At 47.9% G+C, this 12,397-nt stretch overlaps 1 protein-coding gene across 1 annotated transcript; it reads left to right on the top strand.

Moving 5' to 3' along the window:
- The first annotated feature begins 10,021 nt into the window (after positions 1 to 10,021).
- On the top strand, positions 10,022 to 12,005 carry Dusp23 (dual specificity phosphatase 23). The gene is made up of 2 exons (XM_004671101.2): positions 10,022 to 10,328; positions 11,045 to 12,005. The coding sequence occupies exons 1-2, from the start codon at positions 10,062 to 10,064 to the stop codon at positions 11,228 to 11,230; spliced, it is 453 nt and encodes a 150-aa protein (XP_004671158.1). The 5' UTR covers positions 10,022 to 10,061; the 3' UTR covers positions 11,231 to 12,005.
- The last annotated feature ends 392 nt before the right edge of the window (positions 12,006 to 12,397 follow it).

Genomic DNA, 12,397 nt, shown 5'->3' with positions numbered 1-12,397 from the left:
TGGGATGGCAACCGGGTCCACAGCGTCTGCAGCTCTCCCACGGCTGCCAATTGCAGAACCCAGGCTCTCATGCGCCATGCAACCTCTGCTCTACCCCTCACCCTACAAACGTGCCACACTAGTTCCCAGCTCAACACACAGCCAATCAAAATGTGCTGCCTGAGGGACCGCTGTGCGCCGGGCTTGTGGCAGGTACAGAAGACAGAGCTGCCTGTCGGGAGCTTGCATTCCAATAGCCCTGGCTCCAATTTAAGAAACATGATTAATTTGGGGAAATTCCAGCCTGATGAGGGGAAGGACGGGAAGTTTTAGGAAAGATTCAGACTAACCCACCGTTATAGTCCTTTCCAACCCCACCCCGTCCTCTTGATTTCTCTCTAAGGCAAGCATTTATTAGTTTGATTTCAACACACACACACACACACACACTTGTACCTGTAATTACTATATAATGTCTGTTTACTTTTTTAAATGAAAATGAATTTAAATTAATCTTGTTTTGTGAATTTCAAGGCACCCCCTGAGATAAATGAAGACACTCCAGGGTGTCATCAAACCAGTGCTGGGAATCCTCTCTTTAAAAAGTAGAGAAGCAAGCTCATTAAACCTTCAAGGAGCCAGAGGGGAGAAATGTATGCAGATATACATACAGAGGAGCACATTAAAGAGAGAGTTTAATATGTACATTATTCACATATATACACAGAGATACTTATGAAAGGCAGTATACCAGAATGTGGTACTTTCTGTAAACTCAACCAGCAGTTCTATTCATTTCTAAGGGCTCTCTACAAGAGTTGATGCTAGGAAGAACTTTCCCAAAAATCCCCTTCCTCCCGCATTTTGAGTACCAAAGAGGTACTTATGTGAGAAAGAAAGAAAGAAAGAAAGAAAGAGAGAGAGAGGGAGGGAAGAAGGGAGGGAGGGAGGGAGGGAGGGAGGGAGGGAGGGAGGGAGGAAGGAAGGAAGGAAGGAAGGAAGGAAGGAAGGAAGGAAGGAAGGAAGGAAGGAAGGAAGGAAGACAATATCATTATTTACCAAAAGCAGGTAAATGCATAGGCAGATGATAGGTTCAAACCAGATGAATTTCTTGAGATAACTGTGGGAAATTCCAAGAAGTCCTTGAGATTTACAGTGGAACTCTTTGCAGGCAAGGCCTCTGAGAGCATCTCACTTTGGTGTTATGGCTAGAATCATCCGGGGACCTTTGATGCACAGGCCACCTAACAGGTATACAAACCTCAACGCCTTTGAATTGTTTCCCACTATACCTAGTAAGCTCAGAATGTCTCCTCTTTTCCTGTTCCATAAGTAGGTAGTAGTTAATCATTATTTTTCTTCTTTTGTCTGTGTACTTGAATGCCTTTGCATTGTTTGTGTAATGTATAAAGCCTTTGAGTGGTCTAAATGGTTTTTGTTTCATTTTGTTTCATGGTGCAGGGTCTTGTACATGTTAGGCAAGTGCTGTAACCCTGAGCTACACCCTCGGGCCTAATAAATGTTTTAACAGAGACGCTATGGAAGCTCAGAAGTGGCACATAAGCCAGGAACAGAACAGGAAGGAAGCAGAGAAGGCAAGTGGCTGTTTCCCAAACTGCACCCTGAGGGAGACCAGTTGTATGCAAGCGAAGGGTAAGGAGGGCAAGGGAAGGCACAGCACGGGCAAACACACACACTGTGGCAGAGGAATGAGGTGAGATGAAGCTGAAAAGAAGAGCCTCATCCTAGAGGGCTTGGATGCTGGGCTAGAGGTGCAGGGAGAGGGTCTCTTAGAGGCAGTAAGAAGTAACAGAAGTAGACAGAGAGGAAGCCACCAGGTCTGCACAGAGGGGAAAGATAGAGAGACCAGACTAGTGGGGGCCAGTCCAGAAACCCACCAAGGTGATGAGTCTTAATGTGGTTCCTGAAAGATGGTGTTTGGGCTAGAGAGATGGCTTAGTGGTTAAGGTGCTTGCCTGCAAAGCCTGACAACCCAGGTTCTATTCCCCAGAACCAATGTAAGCCGGATGCCCATGGTGGCGTATGTGTCTGGAGTTTGCTTGCAATGGTGAGTTTGTTTACAGTGGCTAGAGGCCCTGATATGTCCATTCTCTCTCTAATAAATAAATAAAAATGAAATGTTGTTTTCTAAAAAAATAGAAAGATGGTGTTTAGGAGAGAAGGTCAGCTATGGAGCAGGAAGGGGATAGCGTGATATAGGAAGTCGTCCTTGGCACCCTCCCCTTCTTCCAAACTGTGGGGAGTATGTAAGCGCTTAACTGGAACATCACAACCAGGGAGATTTCTACCATGCCCGGAATGTCATTAAAAGGTGAAAGTGTAGGGAGTGATGTTTAAGAATTCCTGCAGAAAGGAAATCCAGGAACCAAGCCCTTCCTTGAAACAGAAACAGGAAAGGCTCTTGTACATTTACACATGTTTTTCTTGGACATCTTTCTATCTTGTGCACAAAGCCAGTGGACCGTTCTGACTTGGACTGCCAGGGGTTTTTAACTGGCCTTGGGCTTCCACCCAGGCTGGTTGGACGGCCCCCACCCAACCTCTCTGCTATCAGCTCTTCTGTCCCCAGCCCTGGTCAGCTAGTATCTCAACTCCAGAGAAGGACACCTGAAGACCTCTATGACCAGATGTGTTTGGGATGCCACCAATATCTGTCAAGCGTAAGGGAGAACATAGCTACAGGATACATCACAGGGTTTCTACAGCATAGGTGCTCATAGGAGCCGGCTGGTTTTCCCACAAGTTAGGTAGGGGGTCGGTGAGAGTCTGCATTTTCCACAGGTTCCTATATGATGCCAATTTATGGATCGTAGCTTAAGAAGCATGGGTGAGAAGGTGCCTGGAGAAAAGCTGAGGCTTTGAGAAGATGCCAAAGGAAAATCAGATGCTGGCCGTTGTGGGCTCCATCAATTCACTGTGTCTGTCGCATTTGCACTGGAAAATGAACTGATGTAGTCGACAGCTATGGAGATTAGAAGACTTACAGCAAAGCAAACACACAAGAAATAATATAGCAATTTAGGATTTAGGGCTGTAGGCTGCATATTAAAGAAAACAAGTAAATAAGAGTGTCTGCAAGTTCTCTATTGCTGCATAACAAACTGTCACAAACTTAACTAAAGAAATAGCATTTATTAGATGCATCTGTTTCATTCCTCATTGCTGGGACAAAATTCATGACCAAAATCGGCTTAAAGGGGAGGGGCTTGTTCCAGCTTACAGTCCTAGGTTACAGCCATCATGGCAGGAAGGCATGGTGGCAGGGGCAGGAAGCAGCTGGTTGCATCACCTCCAGACAGGAGATAGAAAGCGAAGAGCACCTGTGCTAAATGTTCTTTCTCCTTTAAAAACAGAATTTATTTGTTTGAGAGAAAGAGAGAGAGAGAAAGAATGGGCACACCAGGGCCTCTAGCCATTGCAAACGAACTCCAGATGCATGTGCCACCTTGTGCATCTGGCTTATGTGGGTCCTGGAGAATTGAACTGAGGTCCTTTGGCTTTGCAGGCAAGTGCTTTAACCACTAAGCCATCCCTCCAGCCCTGCTTTCTCCTTTTTATTCAGTCTGTGACCTCAGCTCAGGAGTGCTGCTTCCCACACTTAAGCTGGGTCTTCTCACCTCAATTAACCTACTCAAGATAACCCATCCCAGGCATGCCAGGAGATTCTAGGTCCTGCCAGGTTAACAGTCAATATAAACCATCACATTATGCCACAGTTCTGTAGATTAAAAGTCCAGCTACACGTTAGTGATACCTTCTGGTCTGGATCTCAACAGGTTGAAATCAAGTGTCAGATGGGCTGTCACTCTCTGGAGCTCAGAGAAGCATGAAAGGTAGACTGGCGAGAATCCACCAAGATGGTTTTTAGGGCAAAAGTGGCTCTCACCTGATTGACTGTTCCCTCTTGCTTCTGCTCTCACCTGCCTTTGTTGAGCAGCTTTATAGAAACCAAGGCCTGGCCCTCACCCCTTTCCCCATATCCAACTCTCACAATCACATCTGGTGGTAGGCAGCATTCCCAACAGGTGAGGTTCTAACAGCCCCGAAAGAGGAAGCATAATTGTGTCACAGATGCAAAGTTTTCAAAAGTACAACTTGTAAATTGTGAGGTTTAAGTTAAGGAATGTTTTGTAACAGTATACAAATCACACATTAAAAAAAAAAAAAAGGACAGAAACAAGGAAAAGCTATCAGTGCCATCTGGTGGAAAGACCTATATTAAAATGTCCAAGGTGATCTGGCCACACCCAGACCATTGCAGCTGGCTCCATCCATGGCTAGTAGACATAAGGGAAGCATCACTGTTTATAGAGAATAGATCTGATTGGGAGAGGCTGGGTTCCAACTGTTTGCATCCTGTGCCATGACCAATTGATGTGTCCTCTCTAGCCACACCAGCATCATATGAATACCATACACACACAAAACTCATATCCAAACTTGTCTAACTGGATACCCTACACAACATGGCTTCAGATGTGGACCTATCACAACACCTCACACCAACAAATGCACACTGACCATATCTGCTTACCACTGAACTCTGTTTAATCTTGTTTGGCTTTCATTTCACTTCTTGAGTGAATTAGAAATTAGTTCTTTTTTCTCCTTCGAACAATATATTCATCTGTAGTGGTTATCTTTTGCTAAATCTACCCTACACACACACACACACACACACACACATTTGATGGGTTAAAAAATAAGTATGGATTAACTCACATTTTCTGGATAAGGAGTTCAGGACACCCTTAATGGGGTGGTCCTAGTGGTTTTGAGCTAGGAAGTCCATGAGTTTACAACCAAGATGTTTAAATCATCTAAAGTCTGGCACAGGGCTGAAAGCTCCATGCATAAGAGTGCTCACTGGCTTGGCTATTGGTAAGAGGCTTAAGTCTCTCCCTATCCAAACTTGTCACACTGGCTTCTCTCCATGCTTTCCAAGGGAGCACTTTACCAAGTGAGAAGACAAAAGCCAAGTCGTTGTCACTCAGCCTAGAAAGTAATACACTATTGTTTCCACAAACAATATCCCAGGGCTACAGCACTGGCCCTGTCACTGTGGAAGAGGACTGCTTAAGGCACTAGATGCTGGTTGGGTGCCATCTTGGAGGTTACCTACCACAGCATCCCTTCTCTATAGGTCCAGTTTCCAGATCTTTGAGCCTCAGGTGTGAAGTGTGTTTACGCATGGGAAAATAAGAACATGTTGGACACAGATATCTGAATGTTGCAGTCCAAGGAACCCAAATCCAGGAAATCTTTCACTTTAGTAGGACCTATAGGAAGAAGTTTTCTGAGTCTAACTCCACATCTAACTGCCACTGACATCAAGCTTGTCAGAGGACTCAACATGAAGTCAAAACATTCTCAAAAACTGGGGAAAGGAAGGTTAGGGTGCCCTAAAACTGTTCTGTTGAGCTTTTATACAGACAGAGAACAAAATAGGAAAGGAAGATCTTGTCTTTAGAAGACTTCTGGTTACTTCCAACCCAAGCTTATCTTCCCTCCCACTGACTTCTTTCATGCTTGTTATTTTTATTGCACAATTAGCTTTCCAATATATATTATCTGATTGCCAGATAATCACAATTGCTTTGATGAGCAGTTTAGTACTTTATTATTTGTTCGGGGAATAATTATATCTGGGTCTAAATCCCCCACAAGTATGTTGTAAATTCCTTGAAGTCAGGGAAATTACTTAAGCTTATTATCTATCCACCATCAGTGTCAACAGACTGTTCTCCAAAAATATGTCCCTCAGCAAACTCACATCTCACATGTACACAATGGGCGAGTGCCCAATAAAGACCAATGAATGTGTCCCTTGTACAAAAGTAGGAATTAGAGTTAGCCAGGATCATACTGGCAGGCATTCCTACCTTACAAGTGAAGACAGGTAAAAAGTACACCTCAAAGAGGTGCTACCCAATAATCAACGCAGTCCCTGAACTCACGCAGTTAAAGAACAAATGCAGGGGACTGGAGAGATGGCTCAGCACTTAAGGCACTTGCCTGCAAAACTTAGTGTCCTTCTCTGCTTGCAAATAAATAGAAATATGAAAAGCTGCTGGTTTAAAAACAAATGCAGTTACCTTGTCCTAGAGACTCACAAATGTATGCCCACAATTTTGCCGATGGATTTTACTTGTTTTCCACCCATGTATTTATTTAACCTCCATGTTTCAGGCTCCAAATAGCATGAAAGATACAACAAAATACTCTTGGCTCCAATGAAAATAGAAAACCCCAATTTTACAACAACAAAAAAATAACTGCCATAATGATGACATATTTGTGCAAGTTAAGATGGAAGTACAGGGCTAGAAAGTTGACTCAGTAGTTAAGGCACTTGGCTGCAAAGCCTAATGACTAGGGTTTAATTCTCCAGTATCCTCATAAAGCCAAATGCACAAAGTAGTGCATGCATATGAAGTTAATTTGCAATGGCTATAGTCCCTGGCCCACTCATATTCTCTCTCTCCTCCCTCCCTCCCTCCCTCCCCCCCCCCCTCTCTCTCTCTCTCTCTCTCTCTCTCACTCTCTCTCTCCTTGCAAAAATAAATAAATAAATAATAAGATGGGGTGGCTTGAGAGATGGTTTAGTGATTAAGGTGCTTGCTGGCAAAGCCAAAGGACCCAAGTTTGAATCCTCAGGACCCACTAAGACAGATGCACAAAGTGGGGCATACATCTGGAGTTCACTTGCTTGCAGTGGCTAGAGGCCCTATCTGCCTCTTTCTTTCTCTCTCTCAGGAAAAAAAAATAAGTAAATTAATTAATTAACTTAATTTAATTAAGATGGGAATATATGAACAGTCCAAAGCCTTCCTGGGGTCATATAACAGAGATGGAAGATACAAAGGTTGATATTGTATATGGGGAAGTGCTGACAAAGGTTTCCTTTACAGTTTGAGGTTCCCTGATCCAAGATGGGAAAATTAAAGTCGATCCCTTGGCAATGGGACACAGCTCAGGCAGAGACCCTGGGCTTTTGCTCCCTGGGTCTGCTGAAAGGAGGGGTGATCCCTGGGGAAGGGAAGGAAGTCCTCAACAGAAGTCAAGTTGGCCATTCCACCAAGGAGTTCTGGTAGGTTGAGGAGTGTGCTCCTAGCCCTTGACAGACTCGAAGGGAGACCCAGGAGGAGACCGGTAGTTTCCTCATGGTAGGTAGTCAGCTGTGGACTGGCTCACAGAAACACAGGTGTCATTCTGCCTGCACTGACAAGACCAGAGTGCACCCTAACTGGATGTCTAATTCACGTAAGTGGGCCTGAGCCACTGTGAGAGAGACTTTTCCTTTTTCCCCATGTAAGAACGATTCTTCCCTGGTCTTTTCTTTTTTTTTTTTTTTCAAATTTTTATTTATTTATTTGAGAGCGACAGACACAGAGAGAAGGACAGAGAGAGGGAGAGAGAGAGAATGGGCGCGCCAGGGCTTCCAGCCTCTGCAAACGAACTCCAGACGCGTGCGCCCCCTTGTGCATCTGGCTAACGTGGGACCTGGGGAACCGAGCCTCGAACCGGGGTCCTTAGGCTTCACAGACAAGCGCTTAACCACTAAGCCATCTCTCCAGCCCTTCCCTGGTCTTTTCTTCTCCCCTCCATGCAATGCCATTACTCTTGGCTTGGACGCATTCTGGCTTCTCCTCCTCTCCTCCACCCATAACTCTTAATGAATTTTCCATAGCTTACTCTTCTTTGAGACCACATTTCTTTCAATTCTTTGCTAAATGTGGATAAGGAGCCAAGGCTTTGGGAGTTCTAATCCCACCCTGCGGTCCAATCCTGCAATAGGACAGGGAATAACACTATTTGGGGGCTCAGGAAAGAAGAGAATGTGTCTCCCCAAGAACCATTTTTCCTGTGGAGAAGATGGGCTTTTGAGCTGGTGAGCAAGGAGCGGAGGAGAGGACCTAGCAGAGCAGGGAATGTGGGAAGCCCTATCCCCCCAACGGGAAGAAGGAGAAGGCAGAGGGACTAAGAGATGAGGGGCTCCCAAAGAGAAGTTCCGGGAGGCTTGTCTCCGGAGGCAGCAGAGCTGGAAATCCTGAGGCACACCTCCACTAAGAGAAGTAGGGCGGGTGACTGGTGGCAGAGAGGCCCCAACTGGGAAGGAGGAAAAGGAATGAGTTGGCTGAGCTAGAAAAACTGATAGAGAGTGATGCGGGAAATGGGCGTATAAAGCAAGAAGATGGTCTGCAGGGCTCTGACTGTATAGAGGGAGGAACAGGAAGATTTGGCAGCTCCTGGAAGCTGGAACAGTAGCTGTCTGGGTAAACAGTGTGTTTCCTACCAAGTTAGAGCAGGCTTTGAAATATGGGGAAGGAGAAGTCCTTCATTTTGCTGGAATAACAGGACTAATGGCCAAATGTATGTGTCAGGATGAAGTGGGCAGAGGGAAGGAAAGCCCCTCTTCACCACCAAGCACCCTGGGCTTAGATCAGGAGGTCCCTGGCCAAGGTAGCCATCGTCTCTAAGCCTCAGGTAACTCCTGTACTGAAGGGATATGAGCTAGGTGTGCATCCTGGCACACACCTTTAATCTTAGCACTTAGGAGGCCGAAGTAGGAGAATTGCCAAGAGTTTGAGGCCAGTCTGGGATTTCAGAGTGAATTCCACGTCAGCCTGGGCTAGAGTGAGATCCTACCTCAAAAAAAAAAAAAGAAAAGAAAAGAAAAGAAACAAATATACCTTCCACTTGTGGTTATTTGGGAAGGCACCTGCACGGAGCCGGATACATGAGCAAATTTAGCATTAACTACTTTCACAGTTACTCATAGTCGGCTTCCCTGGCACATTGTTCAGGGCGCTGCTCAGATGAGGCCTTCCAGATCTAAGTCCCCACCTTATAAGGACAGCACTGATAAACCTTCACCTGCCCAGGGCAAGATGACTTGGGGAGGGCTGGAAACCTTGAAATAGGGAAAATTATGAAATATAAATAAAATTAAGAAAACATACAGGTGTTAAAACCAGATGATAGGGCTGGAGAGATGGCTCAGCTGGTTAAGGTGCTTGCCTGCAAAGCCTAAGGACCAGGTTCAATTCCCCAGAACCCACGTAAAGCCAGATGCACAAAGTGCTACATGTGTCTGGAGTTGCTTTTCAGTGGCTAGAGGCCCTGCTGCGCCCATTCTTATTTATCCATTTTCTCATTCTGTCTCTCTCTCTCTCCCCCAGATGATATATGGAGAGGCATGAAGATGGTCCTATGAACGGATGCAATTTTCTGTTTAACTCTGGGAAAGTGTTATGCTGTTAAAAGATTCTGGAAGACAGTCATCCTCCTTACTTTTCCCAGTACCTCAGTTTCTCATCTTTAAAATGGAGTTACTTGGAACTAACTGTGGAACCGATTAAGATATGTAAAGAGCTTGGATGAGTAAGCGTTCAATAAATGTCATTTCTTAGATCTTTGGTTGTTACTATATCATCTCAAGTACCGTTTCCCAGTGCCACTCACTGGCACTCCAGAGTTTCCCCCACCCCCACCCCCACCCCCGCAATGAGAAAATGCAAATAGCTGCCTGAAGGCAGTAATTCTTTCGTGGAAGAATTCCAGAAGTCACCCACAATGACTGCTCAGGCTGCAGCGAAGACTCCTCCCTCCAGGGCGGAAGGACACAGGGCGGAGTCATCAAGCCTGCTTGAAACCTCCGGGCGAGGCCAGCCTCCTGGAAGCACCGGAGCGCTCGCAGTTACCGCCACGCACCACCAGGGAGCAGCAGAGCCCGGCCCCAGGCCGCTCGCTCCGCAGAAGCCACCCATTTGTTCTTAAGAGTAGCGCGTCCCTGCGGAGATCGCGCTCGGGGCTGACGATCCAGCCAATCAGCGAGCGCCCTTCCCCGGCTGGGCGTGGTCTCGGGGCTTCGGCGCGCCCCGCGGAGCCTCGTTCCCGCCCCGGCCCCCCCCCCCTCTCCCCGGGAGGGTCCCGCGCGGACTCGAGCGTCACGGGGCGGGGCCTCCGCGACCCACGTGGCCCGGCTGGAGCCCGTCCGGGAGCCGCGGGGCGGGTTCCCCGAGCCGGGAGGGCCGGCGAACGGACGAAGTCCCCCGACGATGGGCGTGCAGCCCCCCAACTTCTCTTGGGTGATCCCGGGCCGGCTGGCGGGGCTGGCGCTGCCGCGGCTCCCGCAGCACTACCAGTTCCTGATGGACCTGGGCGTGCGGCACCTGGTGTCCCTGACGGAGCGCGGGCCCCCGCACAGCGACAGCTGTCCCGGCCTCACCGTGCACCGACTGCGCATCCCAGACTTCTGCCCTCCGTCCCCCGACCAGGTCGACCAGTTCATCAAGATAGTGGACCAGGCCAACGCCCGGGGAGAGGTCAGCGGGCGTGGTCAGGGCGGGGCCGGGGAGGTGGGCGGGGCCAGATGGCCGGCTGGCAGTGCCCTGTTAAATGAGACTTCGGGGAGAGGGAGTAGTGAAGCCCTCTTGAAGGTAGCTGGGGAAAAGTATTGGGAATGTTAAAAGGAGAAAGGGTTGGGGCCCCTAGGGACATTTGGGGGTTGAAGCCAGGTAAAAGTGGTTGACCCTTGTCTAGAGGGCCACAAGTTCCGGAGACACGTCTGTAGTTTTAAATTTTCTAGCAGACAGTACGTTTATTTTAAAACGTGAAAGAGAAGACGAAGTAAATTTTGGCAATTAACCTAGTAAGTTTAAAATGCCATCGCTTCAACATAGAATCAATATGATGTAGGTTATTAGAGATGTATTTCCAGTCTTCTTCGCGTGGCATCTTCGAGTCCCGGTTAAGTATTTTGCACTCCTTTGTTGGGACTGGCCACGTTTCAGACACCACACGTGGCCGGTGGCTCCAGTACTGACCAGCACAGGTAGAAGGGCTTGGGGAGGCAGACCAGGAACTAACTCTGGAAACAGTCACTTCAGAGCCCCTAAGCCACCAGAAATAAAGACAGCTGATGTCACTTCTTGTCCTTCGTGATCGTATGATGCATGGGGAAAGCAGTCCTGCCCAGACAGGCAGGAAAGTGTTGGGAGGGCGTCAGGCTCTGCCCACCCCATCAGCTGTGTCTTCACAGGCCGTGGGAGTACACTGTGCCCTGGGCTTCGGCCGCACTGGTACCATGCTGGCCTGCTACCTGGTGAAGGAGCAGGGCTTGGCTGCAGGAGAAGCCATCTCTGAGATCCGCCGCCTGAGACCGGGATCCATTGAGACCTATGAACAGGAAAAAGCAGTTTTCCAGTTCTACCAGCGAACGAAATAAGGGGCCTCAGCAGTCTTCTCCCAGGCCCTTCTCCTCCTACCCTGTGGGAGATGGAGCCAAAGAGGAAAGCAAAGTGGACTGAACTATTAAAGCCTCCAGTTCCCCTTGGCTCCTAATGAAGACCCTTCCTTACTGGCAAGTTCTGATTGACAGGATGGCTGAGGCCTTGTGGAAATGAATAGCTTATAAGATCCAGCTCACACCACATAACACTTTTCAAGGCACTCCCACACATCAGCTTATGTGAGCTTGGTTGGTGGGTCCCTACTGTAGAAGAGACAAAGACCATCTCTGTTCTTTGGATGAGGTGGCTAAAGCCCAAAAGGACCAAGGTCACAATTCTAGAAATGGAAGGATGGGCCAGTTCCAACACACACCCTCATCCTGATGCTAACATTCTAAGGTATCTAATCCCTTTTGATACCATTTCTAGGGAACTGGCCAATGAAAAGGATTCAAGTCCCTGGATACCCAACATCCTTAAGTCTCTGACCCCTCAAGGCCAGGACAGCCCCTGTTGACACCACCTCAAATTCTAATCCCACATGGTCACCCCGTTCCCCTCGGCAAGATGAGACCTGTGGTCATGTTCACAGATGACCACCATCTCCATCTCCCCAGGCCTGGGCATCTCCTACCAGCCTCCAGTGCTACCCAGCTCATGTGGTACCTCCAGCCCACCATGCTACCCTCTGCCTTAGACCAAGGAATACTGGAACTGAGTCTGGGTGCTCAGAGCGGATATTTAATAAACAAATAATTTGGGGGCTATGCATACTGGCCGTGTTTCTCGGGTGTTATCTTCGCTTCTCCCCCGTGGAACCCCACCGTGCCGCTAACGCCAACTTTTGACTTGTGAAAGATGGGATGAATGAGCAGACTCTGCTGTAATGTCTGTGGATTCCCATCTCCCGGGGTAGCAGGCTGGGCTGAGTAAGGGAGAAGCCATCATCGCAATGCGTGATGAGTGTCTGGTGAGCTAGGCACTGTTAGGGCTGTAGCCTGACATGGCTCCTGCTCCCAGGAGCCCAGCCTCTCCGGGAAGATGAGAGTCCAGTCGATACAATAGACTACAAAGCAATGCTTACCATTCCAAGCGCGGTAAGACACACAGGAGGGAGGAGTCGAGACCAGAGCCAAGCTTAACCCACCACCTCCCCAGTACTT

Source organism: Jaculus jaculus, chromosome 1 (assembly GCF_020740685.1).
Source record: "Jaculus jaculus isolate mJacJac1 chromosome 1, mJacJac1.mat.Y.cur, whole genome shotgun sequence".
In the NCBI taxonomy this organism is placed as follows: Eukaryota; Metazoa; Chordata; class Mammalia; order Rodentia; family Dipodidae; genus Jaculus; species Jaculus jaculus.
This window is presented reverse-complemented; position numbering and strand designations above follow the sequence as displayed.

What these genes read in the sequence shown, in the direction of transcription:
- Dusp23 (XM_004671101.2), top strand. Translation starts at nt 10,062, where the DNA reads ATGGGCGTGCAGCCCCCCAACTTCTCTTGGGTGATCCCGGGCCGGCTG. An exon ending in AGGCCAACGCCCGGGGAGAG is followed by an intron (nt 10,329 to 11,044) that starts GTCAGCGGGCGT and finishes GTGTCTTCACAG; the next exon opens with GCCGTGGGAGTACACTGTGC.